The sequence below is a fragment of the Anolis carolinensis genome, chromosome 3 (assembly GCF_035594765.1).
Source record: "Anolis carolinensis isolate JA03-04 chromosome 3, rAnoCar3.1.pri, whole genome shotgun sequence".
NCBI lineage: Eukaryota > Metazoa > Chordata > Lepidosauria > Squamata > Dactyloidae > Anolis > Anolis carolinensis.
The window spans coordinates 253,569,507-253,589,054 of record NC_085843.1 but is presented as its reverse complement, the minus strand read 5'-3'; the positions used below and the strand labels follow the sequence as shown (position 1 = coordinate 253,589,054).

Sequence of the window (19,548 nt, the reverse complement as noted above, 5' to 3'; positions counted from 1 at the left end):
CACTCACGTGCAGCGGGCCTCTCCAAGTGCCGGGTGCTTGATGGGATGGATGAGAGTTTTCCCTCCCGGCAAGCAACCGGCTTGGAGAGGCCCACTGACTATTGCTGCCTAGCAAAGCTCAGTGGGCCTCTCCAAGGACCAGGTGCTTGCCTGGAGGGAAGAGTTTACACCGGCCGCGTCTCGTCTCTCCCAGCAAGCACCTGGCTTGGAGAGGACCACTGTGCGTTGCTGCCTAGAAAAAAAGCTGTTTCTCAGTAACACACAACAGGTCTCTCCAAGCACTGTGAGCCCACCAGAAGGGGCGAGATGTGGCTGGCATGTCAGATAATATGGGCTGTTGGATAACCAGAAGTCGGATAACTGGAATTCTACAGTAGATATGACAATATGTTATTTTTGTGGGCTCTCAAATCGTTTCCAAATTATGATTAACCTAAGGCAGGCATGAGCAAACTTCAGTCCTCCAGGTGTTTTGAACTTCCAACTCCCACAATTCCTAACAGCCCACTGATAGCTGAAGTCCAAAACACCTGGAGGGCCGAAGTTTGCCCATGCCTGACCTAAGGGGTTTCCTGAGGCTGAAAGTGTGAGACTCACCCAAAGTTACCTAATGGGTTTCCACACTGACTCTCTAGATATGACAGTGTGCAATTCCATAAATACTACCCTGTTTCCCCGAAAATAAGACAGGGTCTTATATTAATTTTTGCTCCCAAAGATGCACTAGGTCTTATTTTCAGTGGATGTCTTATTTTTCCATGAAGAAGAGCTCACATTTATTGTTGAACAACAAAATGAACATTTATTATATACTGTAAAGTAGTTGTCATCACAAACCAGCATAACCAGACAAACTGTGAATCCTATCAAGAATTTCTTGTTACTACCATTATTTACATGTGCAACAATCTATGGTACCTCTTGCAGTTTAGGTTTCACAAGGTTTCCACGCTGATTTTTCTTCGTGTACTCTGTGAATGCACACTAATGGAGAACGCTGCGCCTGCGCAGGCTCCAACGGATACTCTTCCAAGCTAAAGTTTGAAATTTGGCGGTAACCCCGCCCCTCTCCCCAGAGGGTATAAAGGGCGCCCTCCGCGCCCGCTCTCCAGTTCCTTTTTTTCCGCCGTAAAGCTCACTTCGGACTCTTCGTTCTTATGTTGACCACGCATTTTAAGCGGTGCACTCAGTGTGCCGCTAAGATTCCAGATTCCGACGGTCACGCTAAGTGCCTTTTCTGTCTCGGCGAAAGCCACGTCGTCGGTACCTGCCGCTTTTGCCTGGCCTTTACAGCTCAGGCCCGAAGAAATAGAGCTGCGAGACTCCGCGCAGCTCTTTACGAAAAAACTCTTGCTCCTGAGGCTTCTACTTCCACCTCGGCCTCGATGGCGTCCAGGCCTGCTCCGTCGGTATCATCCAACACCTCGAAAACTTCGAGACCAAAACCGGCCAAACCGCCCTGCACGGTGACCACCGCTACGGTTTCCACCCGGTCGGGCAAAATGGGCCCTTCATCGACTTCGAGTTCGGTGGCTTCGGCCATTTCCACTCGATCTCGCCTGGCTTCGCCGCCATCTTCTTCCGCCATGAAGATTGCCTTCAAGAAGCCTCAGGAGGAATCCAGACGGGCCCAATCTGACTCGGCAGCTGTGTGCCCGATCCCCCCGACGCCGGGAAAATCGCTGAGGGTCACGTCGAAGCAACCTCCAGCAAAGAAACGAATGATCCAGAGGTCGTCCTCCTCAGCGTCTTCGAAGAAGGACGTCCCCTCCTCTGTGGCTTCCTCTAGGAGATCCTCTCCTATCCAACCAGCACAACGCCTCCGCTCCTCTTCCTCTCCTCATGGTCAGTCATCGGATGCGGACGCTCAAGCCTCCCCCGACCGGTCGGTCAGGACAGTTATTAAGGCTCCCCAGCCGGCACTATCCCGTCTTCCGGCTCGACAAGAACCTTTTCCCCCAGCTCAAACACCCGAGAGGGGTAGACAGATGACGCGTTTAGCCCGTGCCGCCCAGGCTTCCGTGTCCAAGGGCGTTCGTCCACAGCCGGCTCCCGCTGCTCCTGAGGTGATACCTCATCAGGACTCTGTGCTTGTTTCTCCTCCCCGGTCCCCTCAAGGACCCGAGGAGGATGACCCCGATATCGAACACCCCGAGTCGATCCTCTCCAACTCCGTTGTCTCTCTCGGTCTCGACCTCTCCCCGCCTCACGACGCCTACGAGGTCGACCCACCTTCCCCGACGGATAATATCCGGGCTTTCTCCGACCTGATGGTCAGAATGGCAGACGCTCTGGGGATGGAAATTAAGCAAACCTCAAAGGCTGTTACCGACCCCGTTTTCAAAAGGGTCCAAGCCCAAGCCCCGCCAGCCACCTTGCTGCCTTTTCTTCCATACCTCCTGGACGTAATCCAGGCATCTTGGAAGACTCCATCTTCGATACCTCCAACCTCTAAGAAAATAGAGGCCTGGTACCGAACCGATGACGAAGCCTTGGAATGGCTCAAGCATCACCCTGACCCAAACTCCATGGTGGCAAAGGCCTCCCAATCGTCGGGTCGACAGTCCAACTCCCCTGCCGACAGGGAAGGTAAACGATTCGATGCGGTAGGCCGCAAGCTGTACTCCGGCGCTCTCCTCCTTTGCCGTATGGCGAACTACGGGGCCTGCATGGGCGCTTATCAACAGATCCTCTGGGGAAAAGCCCAACCTTTCTTCGCCAAACTTTCTGACGAAGACCGGTCAGTCCTTTCGACCCTCCAACAGGAGGCGGACTCCCTCGCACACCACCAAATTCAAATGGCTAAACATACCGGTGATACCGCCGGAAAAATTATTGCCCACGCAGTCGCGATCAGACGGCATGCATGGCTTCGGTCCTCAGGACTCTCTTCTTCCTCTCGACAAGTGATCGAAGACCTTCCTTTCGACACCCAGGGCCTTTTCAATTCTGGTACTGATGACAAACTGAAGTCCAATCACGACTTCAAGATTCTCGCAACAAAGTGCGGGATCGATCAACCTCAGACTCAGCGCACCCGATGGTTCCCGCAACGGTACCGTCGCTACACTCAGCCTTTTCGTCACCAGCCGTTTCGACGCTCGTCGAGCTCGAGTCACCACAGTCATCAGCAACAACCTCGCCGCCAGCACCAGGTCCCGAAAGGTCGGGGCAAGGGTGCAGCTATGCCACAACCCCAACGACGGGCCTGACGCCCACTCTCTCGGGGACTTTTCTACCTTCACTACTACTGCCACTGCCATGCCGTTCCTAGGCCCCGACCAGATCCTTCCTCTCTGCTCTTTCCTCGATCGCCTAGCTCCTTTCTACCGCTTCCTTTCCTTCAAGCTCCTGGGACAGTCTTACCAGTTCACAGTTCTCCCTTTCGGCCTCGTCACGGCCCCAAGGGTCTTTACGAAGGTGGTCGCCGTGGTGGCAGCGCACCTCAGAAAACAGGGCATAATGGTCTTTCCTTATCTGGACGATTGGATGATTGTCGCGTCCGACCCCTCATCCCTTCAAAACCACGTCTCTCAAGCTCTTTCTCTTCTACAACGGCTGGGCCTTCAGTTGAATGTCTCAAAGTCCCAACTCCTCCCGACCACAGAGATCCGCTTCATCAGAGCTCTCTTCAACTCCATCGCGGAAACCGCCTCCCTACCGAAGGACAGGTTCCTAGCCCTTCAACAACACCTTTCTCTCCTCCTCCGCAACCGCAGGATCCGAGCCCACTCTGTCCAAGTTCTTCTGGGTCACATGGCCTCCACGGTCATGGTTACTCCTTTCGCCAGACTACGTCTCAGACCTCTCCAAAGATGGTTTATAGACTCTTTCAAGCCCCATCGGCATCCGAGCTCAATGTTTCTCACGGTACCGAACCAGGTTCGCTTCTCCCTTCGTTGGTGGCAGGACCCAGCGAACGTTTGTGTGGGACTTCCCTTCCATCCCTCCCTCCCGTCAGTCACCATCACGACCGACGCCTCCAATTTTGCATGGGGAGCCCACATGTCAAACCTCACCGTCAGGGACCTTTGGTCCATCCAAGAGAAGTCTCACCACATAAACTTTCTAGAACTGTTATCAATCTTCAAAGCCCTCCGGGCGTTTGCTCGCTTTCTTCCCCACAAGACTGTTCTGATACAAACGGACAACGTAGTAGCTATGTACTACATCAACAAACAAGGGGGTACGGGCTCGAGAAAACTGATGGCTCTCTCGATGGACATTTGGCTATGGTGCATAGCGAGACACATAACCCTGTCGGCGGTTCACCTTCCGGGGGCTCAAAACACGCTAGCAGACTCTCTAAGCAGAATAACAACCTCCCCCCACGAGTGGCGTCTCGATCCCGAAATCCTGAAATCCGTCTTCGACGATTGGGGCTGGCCAGCTCTGGACCTTTTTGCCTCCCCCTCGAACGCTCAACTTCCTCGCTTCGGAGCGAGACTACCTCCAAACTCGACTCCGGGCTGTCTCGGAGATGCGTTTCTCCTCGACTGGACCCTCGAGCCCGTCTATCTTTTTCCTCCCTTCCCTCTCATCTCGAGGGTAATAGAGAGACTCTATCTAACGCCAACATCGGCCATCCTGATCGCCCCTGCATGGTCACGCCAGCCGTGGTACCCAACTCTACTCCGGATGTGTGCGGATCCTCCCCGCACTCTCCCAACTCTCCCTCATCTACTATCTTCACAGAAGGGACAGGTCCCCCACCCCGACGTCCCGTCCCTACACCTGACTGCCTGGAGGATACTTCCTTAAATTCTCTCCACCCAGACCTGCAGGCGATCCTTCGTGCCGCCCATAAGCCAGCCACGTCAAGGGCCTATGCTTACAAGCTTGCAAAATTCCAAACTTTCCTTCGGGACCGACATGTCGATCCCGCCTCTACTTCGATCCCGCTGGTCCTCAACTTCCTACTTTCTCTTGCGGATCGTCAACTGTCTCTGGCCTCGATAAAATCCTATCTCGCTGCTCTCTCCTGGCACGGAGACAACGTCAGGGACAACCCTCTCTCTTTTCTAACAACCTCATTAAGACCTTTCTTCGAGGTTACAACAACCTGCACCCTCCAGTTCAACCTCCGACTCCCGGATGGAGCCTCGAACTCGTCCTTTCTCAACTAGCTTCAGCTCCCTTTGAACCTATGGCCTCTGCAGACCTTCACCTTCTCTCTTGGAAGACTGCCTTCCTAATCGCTATCACCTCTGCGCGCAGGCCTTCGGAACTGGCTGCTCTTCGGGTGGACGAACCCTACCTCCGTTTCCACCACGACAGGGCTGTTCTTCGCCCGGACATCACCTTCCTACCTAAGGTGGTCTCTGCTTTTCACCTTAACCAGGACATAATACTTCCTGCTTTCTTTCCTAATCCTTCTTCTTCTTTGGAGCGGAGACTTCATCTCCTGGATGTCAGGAGAGCCCTCCTTTTCTACAAAGACAGGACTAAGGACATACGTAAGTCACCTAGACTGTTTGTGGCTTACGCTACCCACAAGCTAGGCGTACCACTTTCTTCTCAAAGACTCTCACACTGGATTGCTCAGACTATCGAACTCGCTTACCAGCTGGCTAAACGCCAACCCCCCTCTTCGATCCGCCCTAGATCAACGAGGGGCCTTTCCACCTCTACTGCCTTCCTGAGGGGCGTCCCTCTCGACTCCATCTGTCGAGCGGCTATCTGGTCCACTCCATCCACCTTTGTTTCACACTACAGGATGGACTCAAAGAACCTCAAGGACTCGGCCTTTGCCAGGTCTATCCTTTCCTCCTGCCTTGCCTAACGTTGTTGCCTTACTCAAAACCAGTTTTTTTTGGTTATCCTTCTTACAAGCTGACCGCTGTCATTCAGCCTTTATGTACACGATATGTTCATGGGTTCATTAACGTAGTGCTTGTGTACTATACTTACCCACTGCACTGAAATGTATTTCATCAATACCTCTACCTCTGTTTTCAGGAAATGGGTCTATACTTACCTCTGTATTTTCTTACAAACTATCGCTCACATACAATGTTGTGATTGTGTTCTGGGTCCTAATAACAAGGATCGGTTTTTTTGCACTATATGCTGTTGCATCGTTTTCTTTGACTGTTGCACTTGCTTGTTTTTGCACCTTGTGCTCAATAAATGTGTTGTTTGGACACTAGACTGGTTATCGGGTTTGCTATCCCACCTCCTACACCTCAGCTTGCTAGTCTCCATTAGTGTGCATTCACAGAGTACACGAAGAAAAAGGACAGGTTGCTTACCTGTAACCGTGTTTCTTCGAGTGTACTCTGTGAATTCACACAATCCCGCCCTTCCTTCGCCACATGCAAACCTCTCCCTTTCTCGCTGCCTTTGCGGCGTAGGAACTGGAGAGCGGGCGCGGAGGGCGCCCTTTATACCCTCTGGGGAGAGGGGCGGGGTTACCGCCAAATTTCAAACTTTAGCTTGGAAGAGTATCCGTTGGAGCCTGCGCAGGCGCAGCGTTCTCCATTAGTGTGAATTCACAGAGTACACTCGAAGAAACACGGTTACAGGTAAGCAACCTGTCCTTTCCCTCTATTCTAGTTTCAATGTAGTCATGAATAATGAATAATATAATATACTATAATAATAATATGGTAATATAATAATATAATGATATACAATATATTAATTAGATAATATAATAGGATATAATAATAACAGAATATGATAATAATATGGTATTAATAGGATAATATAATAATGGGATATAATAACAGAATAGCATAATAATATAATAATAATAGGATAATATAATAGAATAATAGAATGGAATAGAATTATATAAAATATATTAATAGGATAATATAAAATGGAATATAATAATAATAACAGAATATGCTAATAATGATAAAATAATAATATGATAATATAATAGAATAATAGTATAGAATATAATGATATAAAATATATTAATAGGATAATATAAAATGGAATATAATAATAACAGAATAATAATATAATAATATGAAAATATAATAGAATAATAATAGAATGATAATATAATGCTATAATAATAATAATAGAAAAATATAATATAATGATATAAAATATATTAATAGGATAATATAATAATGGGATATAATATAGTAACAGAATATGATGATAATAATATGGCAATAGAATAATAGTATAAAATAATGTTTCAGGGCATAGGATAGGAATAAGGATGAGAGGAGAATCCCTATGCGTCCTGTACCTTTAAGGAGCAGAAGCCTTGGGGACGAGTGGAAAGCCCTCTTCCTTCCCTCCCACCCTCCCTTGCCCGGGCTCCAGGAGCCAATCAGAAGCCTCTGGGAAGAAGGCAGCATGGCCAGGACGGAGAGAAGGAAGAAACCGCAACGCAGCAGCAGCCACGGAAGGTTTTTCAAGCCATGGCTGGGGGACAGGCAAGGAAAGGCAAGGCAGGGAGGGAGGCACAGAAAGCAAGCACTTTCTCTCCCTCCCTCCGGTGTGTGTATGAGTGCTGCTTTAGCCCTGCAGCCATGCTTCCCAATGGAACTCTGCTGCAGCCTTAGTTGCTAGGTCTTACTTTCAGGGGAGGCCTTATATTTGGCAATCCCCCCAAACCCCTGCTAGGTCTTATTCTCTGGGGAGGTCTTATTTTCGGGGAAACACGGTACGTACCTGCTGAATATAAGCAACTTTGGCACACTCTGCACATATGCAAAGGTCCTCTCCTGCTATCCTGGTACCTTTATCACAAAGATTTGCCCAAGAATACCTATTTGATTCTGATATTATTAAGATAACTAATGCAGTCATAACAGTTTTATAAATGTGCACAAAATAGTTCTCGGTTAAGAAGGAAAATGATTAAGAAGAAGTGTGCAGATTCAGATATTTCAATGCCATCACATTTTGCATTACAGTCATAACAGACCTTGAGTTTGTTCCACTTCCAAGTGACAATTTGAGCAGCAGCAGTTCATTATTTCAAATTAGACATGTAACAGTAATGGCTGAATCCAGATGGCATATGCAAACAACATGTCACATAACATGTAGTCAACTGCCAAAAATGGGATGTCTAGCAACAAAATAAACCTAGAGCAGAGTTTTCAAGAAATCAAATCACAGACCACATCCTTTTCTCTCTCTAGAGAATCTTTATACTGCAAAGATTTGGGAACTATGTTTCTAGTCAACTGGCAAATGATTTCTTGTGTAAAACAGGTAGTCACTGTTCTGAACAATAGCTATGCAAATATTTAGCTCAGGTACATGCAGCCATCATTTTATAGCTTAAGCAAAAAACATTCTTCCTACATAGTAATATTTTTTTAGTAGAAGAAAACAAGACAAAATGAAGCTTTTCTACGCAATAAATATTTGTTATTCAGAGGCTCCAATTCAAGTGAAGTTTTAACCACCAATTTCAGGTCTGGGGACCACTGTAAACATGCTCCCCACTAGCAGTGGACTGTCCTGAGAGATAAACTGATAAAATCTGCCTATGAACACACTTTGCTGTCTTTAATTAGAAACACAGACAGGAGTCCCAGAGCTGACCTTCCACTGCAAATGCCACTGAGTCCAATAGCAGGCTTTGAGAAAAGTTGCAAGATGGAAAGCTTCAAGGAAATCTGAAAGTTGTTTTCACTTACCCTGTTCATTTTTATAACAACACATGGTGTTCCTTGGCCATAACCATAGTTTTCATCCTTGAGTCCAGAACATGGTCCCAGAATAGTGCGACTAAACTGGCAGGCCGATTTATTAGAAGAAGTCTGTTCAAAGAGCTTCCCTTTGGGACATGGAATGTTTCTGGTTTGCTTTGATTCATTATATGCTAGGAAAAACAATTCAATGGATTTCATTATATATTCATTCAATACATATTCATTTCCTAAATTATTGAAGATTATGTACCAGTGTACATTTTTCAATATTGAATATTAAATATTCCCTTTCCAATCTCATGTCAAGGATAGAAGGAATTTGTAATAAACACTTGTTAGTGTCATATTGCTAGAATTTATTAACACCCTGAAGCACAATATAATGGCATTCTATTTGTCAAAAGCTGGACTCTCCTACTAACAGTCTCAAAAGGAAGTGTACCTTCCTGAACACTCATCTGCTAATCATTTCAAGGGTATCTTCGTAGAAAAGCCAATCTCAAAAAAGGCACTAAATGGCAAGAAGTATTGCTCACTGTACATTGTTGCTTAAGTGTCTCCAAAATGGATCAAGTTGCTGAATTGTCGGCTTTAAGTTTGCATAAATATAAAATGCGTACAAATATCCAAGAGATATGCAATGCACTCCCTATTGTTACCATGCAAATAAGAGAAAAATCCATGTAGTTTCTTGTTTTTCCTAGAGTACATCAAATGTTTCTGGACTACTTTGATTTATTACATGTTAGAAAAATTCCTTCTCAACTGTTAATCTGTTTATAGCTTTTGTTTGGAGGGCATCATTACTAAGAAGCCAGGCTCACAAAAACAAAGTATCAAATGCAACTGAAGGCTCATTGTTTTTAATTAGTTAAGTGCTGGACATTGTTTATTATATGCTATCTAAAACTTCAATGCCATCTGTTGCTGAATTTACCATTTTATTCATGGGTCCCATTACAGTTCAAGTAACTCTCACTCTTATCCAATTTTATTTTTGCAATGAATGCAAATTCAGTACGTTCTTTGACCATCATGCACTTATCTGCATGAGAAAGAATGCTCAAGCAACTTTTCCACATGCGGCACAGCATCTCATTTAATTAAGTTAAAGTAATAGTTTCAGGATTTTCTTCACAACCAATCTCAGTGAAATGGTCGAGAAGCAATTTTCTCCAGGTATTTTGGACTTCAACTCCCACAATTCCTAATAGCCTACTGCTTATTCTTCACTATAATAATTGGCACCATTAGACTAAATAATATCTTCTTCTGAAATATATGTCATATGTAAAAGAAGAATGTTGCAATTAGTAAACATTCATATAATTGCATCATATAGATAGATAGATAGATAAAGATATAGATAGACAGATATATTGTAAGCATAGATTTCATTATGGCTGTACGAAGTATTTCAGTAGCATTTGTCAATGCGCCTCTCCAATTGTATCTTCTTTTTCTTATTGCAATCCAACACAATAACAAAACTAAGGCTTTACTGAATTATTTCAAAATCAGCACTTTTGCTCTTCCCAAAGTGGTTCTATTTTCCTCTCTTTAATTATAAGTTGTTATAGCTGGGATGTTGTATTACTTAGTGTCTCAACAGCTGTGATAATGTCAAACATTACATGTTGATGTTCCATTAGATAGCACACTGTGGTATTGGCAAGCGATGTCTTTCCAGTACAAATAAACCCATATTTAATATAATTTCATCCAAACATACAATAAATATTACTAGTGGCATCTTTTTGTTTTTAATATTTTCTCCATAATACTGGGTGTGCTAGGTGCTGAATAAGAGGACAGGCCTACCTCAATTAACAGAACCTCAAACAAAGATGCACTTTTTAATAAAGTCTTTTTAGATCTACTTGGACCCTTTTTCTCTTATTCTCTTTGTGGCTGTTTTTTAAAATAGTATTCAGAGAGTGATGAGGGGGGGATTGGTGAAAGAGAAAGTCACTCCTAGAAGCATTCAGGAAGATACGTCTAGAAGATTCAAACTGTTTTTGTTTGCTCATGGAAGGTTTATTTTACCAGGTTATTTAATTTCAGATGTGTTAATGTTAGCTAAAATGATGCTGAAACATGTTCAACTGCTCTTCGTTTTTGTGGTGCAAGAATCTACATCCTTCACTGGGGTTATGGGTGTAGGATTCTCATGAAAGTTGAAAAACAGCAAATGCAAATCAAAATTGCAAACTGTGTGGGTTTTTTAATCTGAGAGAACACTACTCTGGGCATTTCTAAGTCCTCCTTCACAATTCTATGGTCAACCTTCAGTAGAAGCTGACCAAGAATCATGTTGTAGGATCTAGAGGTGCCTAGAAATAAAGTATTTTTTCAGTGATATGTAGAGCAGCAGCAGAGAAGACAGCACATACAGTAATCTGTGAATAGTTAAATCCACAAATGCTTAAAATGCAAATATGGAGGGAAAACTTCACTTCATTTCAGATATACCAGGACATAACAGCAATATACTGATGTTTGCATCTTATTGAAAAAGCCTTTGTGTTCACCAAAACCTATTTCATTCTTCCGTTCATTCCATTTTAAAATTATTTGTGCTTTCTTCAGTCATCTTTCTTTCATTTCCTCATTTACCTTTCATTGCTTTCTATTCCTCTCACCTCTCACCTTCCTGCCATTGTCTTTGCCACCTTTGTTCACCCTTCTCTGTCTCTTATCCTCTGTCAACTCTTTCCTTTCACTTTCTCTGCCACCTTTCCTTGACCCTCTGACTTTCCTCTTGTCTACTCTCATCTTTTCATGCCTGCAATATGCAAAATAAAGAAGTATAAAGGTGTTTAAGCATATGAAGCAGACCGCAGATTAAACATTCACTGTTTGCAAAAGCCCTTGACATTGATGTCTAAAAATGATTCTGCAATCCCACAATTTTTTTCATTGACCGCATCCTAGCACATTTCATTTATCTACCCCCTCATCAAAACACTGCAAAATTAAGGTTGCAACATTATAGACAGTTATATGACAATAATTTAAACTTATGCTATACCTGTTAGGATATTTGTGCAGGTCCACCACATCCCAGACCCCAATATATGACTGTCCAGATATGGCACTGGATGGCAATATTTTAGCACACACAGCTCTCACCAGGTGTATTGAAACAGACATGTAACTTTTAGATCTGGGTAGGAAGAGCTGGAAATATCTTTGATTGTTTTGTCGTAATCTTTGTACAAGATGTACAAGTTGGCTGCTTTAGAGCTTCAGATGTCCTGGGGCTCTGGTGTTTCTGCCACCCTTTTAAATCCCTCTTCCCCGTGAAAACTGAGTATACACTGCTACCATTCTTCTTTACCGTGTGTTGACCTCAAGAAGGAAGCAAAGCATTGCAGGGCAACACACATTTAGGATGAAGAGAGAAGTACTGAAAAGGCTACCTTCAACTATTGAACTTCATTGGTAGTGGTGAAAGCAGTATATTTTGACTGCATCATATTTTCTTCTGCCATGGGACAAATGGAATAAAGTGACGGGCAGAGGAGGACAAAGCATCAATACATGTACATGCATATACACACCCTCAAAAATTCTGCAGAGAAAGCTACGGCCATCTCAAGATGATCTCCTCCCAGGAACCAATTTCATGTACTTAGCTCTGGGCCTTGTTTGAAGGCTGTGTTTTTCTCTGAGCAAACTCACAATACATTAACTGCACAAGACCATTTTACAAAACCATTTTTCTTGCAACTGTCAATTATTTATTTAAACTAGCCTTCTTCCTTCTGAATCCCAAATATAAATATAGTGAGAACAAAAGATAAAAAAAACTTGCATCAAAACATATAAAAACAAAAGACTAAAAAAATAAAATAAAGCAGATAAAATCAGTCAGTTTAACTGCTCAGGGAAACAAAAACGTTTTGAGCTGGTGTAGCAGTTCCATGTCTAAAGAAAAGGTATTTGAAACCCAGATCATCCTAACTGCCATGATAGTGTAGTCGAAGAACTTGGTGAGTTTTCCAATATTTGGACTCTTAAGATGAGGGGCAAATGTCACCATGGGAGCCAATTTTCTCCTCTTTGAAAGCAATTTTCTGCTTTGGTTCCCCATATGAACTGCAAACCACCCTCTCTCCAGAAGGGAAAATTGTCAGAAGTCCGCTTCTGCTTTTCAGAACTTTTTGAAAAGTTGAACAGTGGATAAGAGCCTGCAAGTTATCCAAAAGGCAAACTGCTGCTCTTGGAGTATACTGGGAAAGGAAAAACACTTTTTTTTCCTTTTTGGTGAAAAAATATAGCAGTTCAAGGAGTCTGAAGGGGCCAGGGGCCACAAAAGCAGCCTTTGCCCATTAAAATGTTAAATGTATGCCTTAGCACCATGAACTAAATTTAGAAACAATCACCCAGTCACTGCAGCTTGTTTAGAATTGGTGTAATATGATTTTAACAATCTATACTATGTAAAGTTCTGACTAGTATCATGTTTTTACAGCAATCCAATTTGAAAATTACAAAACACTGTGGCTGTAATCTTATTGTACAGGAAAGGTCAGACCTGGCAAGCCAGTTGAAGCTATTAAAATAGATTAGTAGCCATTGAGACCACCTAAGCCCCAACTTACAGTGCTGAATCACAAAGGCATGTGTGTGCTCCAAGGCATGAATGTGCCCTTTCACCAGCAATACAACCCCACTGGTGACAGGCTGCACACTCAACTTAACTATACCTATGCAAATATTGTTGAGGATCAGTCTTAGGGTTTTGTTTGTAATTTGAAGCCTACATTTTCTGTCAATATCAATGAGAAATGAATTCACGAAAGATGTCATAATGACTTTTCTTATGCAAAATAGAGTCAACATTTGAAGGCAGAATATCAGTCTTGATTTAAGCTAGAGACCAGTTTAAAAAACTATTCTTATGAAAAATATGTTTTATAGGTACATATCTACTTTGGTCCACCTTTCATTGCCTCTCTAAAAGTTGCAGCTGAGAATGTGAATTGCTTTCTCCTGCAATTTCTCACCCAATCACAATGCAATTCTTTGCTTCCCTGCTATATAAAAGGGCCAGTAGTCCCAGATTTGTTCCCAGAAGCATAACTGTTTCCCTAGATTTTAAATAGGGTGCATTAAATTCTCACTGCTTCACTTGTAAGTAAAATAGGCAATGAATCTGCACATGTTTGCTCATAAGGGTAATTACATTACCAAGCCAAGACCACTCTGCAATGGCAACAAGGATATTCCCTAGGGGATTTTTCAAAAGCATGTCCATTTTGTTAGCTCTCTGTGATCATTGACCTCATCTATTTTCCATTGATGCAAAAACCACTACTGGTAAGAGGTGCCATATTTATAACAGATCCTCATCATACTACTAGATTGTTCTAGTCCAAAAATTAAGTACCAAGGTAACTGTATTCTCATTAATACACCAATGTCACCACTCCTTTTTAAGACATGAAGATGAAGAGTGCTACATATGCAACCAGCACAATAAAATAAAACAGGCATCAAACAGTCCAATAGAGAGTCTGTCTCTTTCACAAACACTCCTCTCTCACATACAGAAATACTTGACAGGGCAGCATAATATAACACTGGGTTAAAACCTCAATTAGGAAGCAAACTGCTGCCTATCACAATTTTTAAAGACCAAGAAAACCTCCTGTAACTTGGCAGCAGAAGTCAGAGAGGGATATAACAGACAGTGGGAAGTGTGACATGTAACTTTCCTATAACGACATGTTTACAAAATGAGATTTAAAATATTATAAAAGTGTTTCTGGAAAAAAGGGAAATGTTTTAATCTTCAGTAACACTTTATTTAATTGACTGTTAAGAAGAATGCATATAAGCACCTAATCAAAGTACATGACAGCTGGATTAGAGAAATATAACACAAATGGAAAATAAACAGCCAGTTCCCAACGATTTCCAAAGTCCTTTCTGATGGATTCCAAATAAACGTATTACCAATGTTCTAAATAAATGTAGCAAAGTTTGACCCTGTTGTGGATGCAGAATGAGCCTGCAGATTTTCTCAATAGCCGACATCGCAAACACACATTACTACATAGAGCTGCACGATGATGACAGAGGGAAATCTTGTTTATATCATATGCCAGGAGTCTATTACTGAGGCACAGGAAAATGCAAGATGGAAGGACTTTCAGGTTTATAATCTGCAGTATAAGTAATTTACAACTTGACAAGTACATCAAAATCCCACAAGTTTCTTCTATATAATGATGCGGTACTTGGGTTTTCTTGTATTAAATTTCTTCTGTTTCTATTACTTCTGCTACCATCACTATTACTTCTAATACTGTTCAATTTTAGCAGATTTTCCAACTCCTTTTGAGCAAAGGCTGGATGGCCATCTGTCGGGGGTGCTTTGAATGTGACTTTCCTGCTTCTTGGCAGGGGGTTGGACTGGATGGCCCTTGAGATCTCTTCCAACTCTATGATTCTATGACTCTTTCAATCAATTCAAAAACCACACAAGGGGCAATCACTAAAACATAATGAATCCTTTTATATTACTTATGCAAGTGAATATTAATCACATGTTACCTATGCTAGTATATGGGAACACTATGGTCTCTTTGTGCTCTATATACTCTCATCTCTCACAAACAGCTATGAAGTAAGCAGTAGCAGCACTCTCTATCAGCTTAATGTTCTGAATCATTTTCAAGAATAATCAATTTTCAAGAGCCATTTTTGGGAACAACTGTACTACAATGGGAAACTCCTGAGCTTCTGAAAAAGTGGGAAAATTTTCATTGACAAGGAATATTAAGTGTTAGCCTACTTATTTACACAAAAAATATAAATCATTCCTGACCATCGCCAGCTGGGAAGAGAGCAAGGAGCTGCAGGAAGAAACTATTTACATATTATAACAATTGCCTTGATACATACTTTGATTTCTTTTTTATACAGAATAAATATAATTTAATCAAAGCCCAGCAAAATAATATTTAAAATACATCTCTCCAAAACCCACATTGTTCATCGTGTTTGGAGTGTTCTCCAAACTGTAGCTGAAGCAAAACAATACCAAGTTCTGGTCTGACCATGAAATGAAACATTTAAAGGGTCATAGCAGACTCACTGTTTAGGTTGATGTCGGTACACAAACTCTTAAACAAAAGCTACTTAAAGTTGAAACAAACAAGTAACCTTTTCCATACTTTAACAATTTGGAGAAAAATACACTATAATTTTCTACTTGTTCAGAGGAAGGAAGCTACTAATATTTATAGTTATTTAATAATTTTTAAAAGCTATTTATGAAATAAGAATGTTTGTACAAACCTCCTAGAAATTTGTGAAGAGATTCCACATAGGACCGATAACTTCTTGAGTCATTTTTGTTTAGTGAAAATTCCAGTGCATTTTCTGGCTTTGGTGAAATCATAAGTCCTACAAAAACCAATAAATTAGTCCATACCATCTCTTCCTTTCTAACACACACATAAACAGGGTTTTCAAAGCAATTGATATAATTTTCCTATCTTGGCTTTATACAATCGAAAAGGAATAAAATAACATTTTTGGATTATACATTGAACCAACTAATCAATTAGACATACCCAGTGACATCTAAATAATTAAAAATGCAAAAGAAATTATACTGATTCCAGTTCTATTTCACTTTCCATTAATTCATTTTAATCAGATATGGCCATATAAATAAAACATACAATAAATTATTGTAAAACATGATGAAAATATTTATGACATTGAAAACAGTCTATTAAAAATTATGGCCATAATTCTCTATCACAGTGTATATTATGTAACTGTATATATACTTAGCTATACACAGAGGCGCTAAGAAATTATGTTATGAATGGCAAAGATGTGTAATGAGATAAAAAGAGTGTCCTAATGCACACTAGCCATTTGGCTATCTGGCATTATTCAACACAGACATTCTAATTTCTGAATACAAAAATGTAATTTACCAAGATGTAAAGCACTTCCAAGGAAAGCTCTTTTTTGTGGACCTCCCCCCATGGCTCCGAGTTTAGTGAGACCAGGAGATCCCCTATAAAGACTGCACGACTCAGGCATGTCCATATGATAAGACACTCTGGAATCAAGCAATAATAGGACAGCCATATTTATAAAGATAGTCTGGATCCAAGCTGTATTGTCTTTTCATGCATGAGTGATATCAGGCCTACCATAAAATAGTTTCCTTTCTAATAAATGTGGCTTTTATATCCAGTTGAGTTTATCTTTTACAGTTGCTGACAGAGATTTTTTATCCAAAAAGAGCAGGGGAAGGTGCTCACTTCGCAAATTGCCACTGTGTCCACTTGTAAAGCATATGTTCAGCTGCCAGGATCTTGACATGTAGGTGCTGCAATATAATGGCTTATGTAATGTTATTCTACCATATTTTGTTAAAATAGGAATTAACCTAATGTTTTTATGGCCTGTATTTTCACAAGAGGGAAAGTCTTGCGGGGCTTTACTCTAGCTACCAGAAAACACTACATGGGAAACTGGTAAAGATATACTCTTCCACAATCATAGAGTAGCTTCCCAGAACTAGATGCCCTCCAGATGTGTTAAACTACAACTCCCATCATCAGAGAAAGATCTATATGACGTGTGGGTTACTGTGACAAACACGGGAATAGAAAGACTATCAACAAAATAATAAATCTCCTTAAATGACCTCCGGTTCCAAAAAATGATATTTTTCAAGTCAAACAGTATACAAAGATCATGCAATCCATTTAAAAGACAAACTGTTGCAACTGGAACTTCCAAAGCAGCATTTCACCCATTTTTTGACAAAAAAAGTTCCTCTGTGATTCTAAAAGAGTTGGCAATGATAAAAAACATTATTGGGCGCCATATGCATTTTCCCACTTCCAATCTGTGCAGAAGGTAACAACTGACATTAAATGTTTGGTATATGCTTTAGGATATGAGTCTAAATTTGCTCCTGTAGGTTCTCTTCTGTAAAGTAGCAAAAATCGCACTTTAAAAAAGAAATCAACACTGCAGGACTATAAACTATAGTCTTAACTTCCTTCAAAACCTGGTTTGGAAAATCACTGTTTGAATTTAGTCTTCAATCCTAACTCAGAAGACAAGCACGAACCTTTACATCATGTCTGTAAGTATTATGTTTGCCACAGTGAGCAATTATGCTTGCCCTCTGGTGAGTGTGACAAGCAACCTTCATTTCTGCATAGGCGAGCGAGGATTGTCCCTGCAGCTGTATACAGTGAGAGGAAGTGTGGGATGTCTGGCAGCTAGTTAGCAAAGGTGCCTGGGGTGCAATGGGTGTCTGCAGCAAAGAACTAGCAAGCGCAGCCCCTTTCCTATCTTGGGGTGCAATGAATGCCTGTACTTCCTGGTGGCAGCGTTCTCTGTTTTGCCACCTAACAGTGGTTGAAGACAGTGTGCAACTTGCCTCTTGGTCCCAGAAGACAGCAAAAGAGCAAGGTTTCTTCAAACACTCCTGGTATAAAGAGCCATACTGCTTTTGCCAAGCCTCTTAAAAGCATGAATGCATGCTCCCTGCCTGCCTGCCGGATTTTCCACAGAAAAAAAGTCTCTTTGCTTCTGTATAGATGTACTCACCTGCAACAAGTAAGTGGAAAGGGGAGCCTGGTAACCAAATGCTTTGGCTCAGCTAATATGGTGAACCACAAGTGGCAGACTCCTACATTTTCTATTACATCAAAACCAACAACCTATGTTTTCCCTCAAACAGGAAACAATAAATACTGAAAATAGAAAAACCCGTTCCTGAACCTTCCTGGGCCTGTTTTTTTAATCAAAGAAAGAATAATAGTTAAAGAAAGAATAATTAATCAGAAATATAAGGTTTTTTCCATTAATGAAAAATGATAAAGTTTGCATTATTCAATATAACAAACTATTCCACTCATTCTTCCTTATGCTATGTATTGAATGATTACATTTTCTATGCTGTCTTTTGCCTTTCACTTGTATTATTACTATAAGAAAATGGCTATCCATTAATTTCCTCTGTTTCTTTTGTAATTTCAAGGTTTGTGGGAAGTTTAAGAGTTTACATTAATTCATTCCATAATGACAAGGAAATCACTAATTTGAAAGCTCAGTGTAATGACACTGGTGCCCTGATGGCAAGAAACCTATAACAGAAATCTTGTATTGATATCTGAGTTTGGAATATATCTATGTTTATTTTTTTATGAAAAGAAACTTGCATACATACCTGGACTAGCAATCCGGTCACGATACTTGGGTATATCACTACTCAATGTCTGAAGCATAACCCACATCGTGAAAGTAAAGAGTGCAGCGAGGAACCCATAGAACACCAGATAAAACAGCAAAATTAACCCTGTGGGGGGAAAGATAAGTTTAAGTTAGAAAAAAAATTTTCAATAAAGCTTTGGAAGCTAGTTATCAGACGGAAGGCCCAAAATTACTTAAAATCTGACATGCATCGCAATGAAGCAACATGAAACACAAAATACTGTTGCAGCTGACTTTTAATATTTTCCCTCATTCTCATCCTTGATATTTCAATTTCTGAAATTATTTTATGAGAAGCCAAGTGATGTTCATTTGGAAAAATATTTGTTCTATTACAGCAAATATTTAATGTTAAACGCCTTATAAATCTTCCTTGTGGAGTGATCCTTTTCTCAAAGTTGACTACTTGACAGAGATGGATTTAGAATTAAACCCTATTATGCCAGGTAAACATAATTATCTCAACACTCTGACAGTATGCTCTGACAGTATGTTGTACTACTAGAAACTTAATAACAATAGCACAATACTACTGAAAGACTGAAACAGGCATGTAGATGGATAGGAATCTGACTGGCAACTGAGCAAATCACCACACAACAGGAAAAATATATAATCCAAAGAGAATACAACATTGTGTTATAAC

General features: G+C 41.5%; 1 protein-coding gene across 1 annotated transcript in view; it reads right to left on the bottom strand.

The window, feature by feature from the left end:
* The window catches only part of atp1b3 (ATPase Na+/K+ transporting subunit beta 3), a 53,752-nt gene that overhangs the window by 9,166 nt on the left and 25,038 nt on the right, over positions 1-19,548 (bottom strand). Inside the window, exons 2-4 of the mRNA XM_003218250.4 lie at positions 18,859-18,987; positions 15,945-16,052; positions 8,619-8,803 (exon numbers count right to left, since the gene is read on the bottom strand). Of these exons, the coding sequence (XP_003218298.1) occupies positions 8,619-8,803; positions 15,945-16,052; positions 18,859-18,987 (422 nt within the window). The remainder of the gene's footprint in view (positions 1-8,618; positions 8,804-15,944; positions 16,053-18,858; positions 18,988-19,548) is intronic.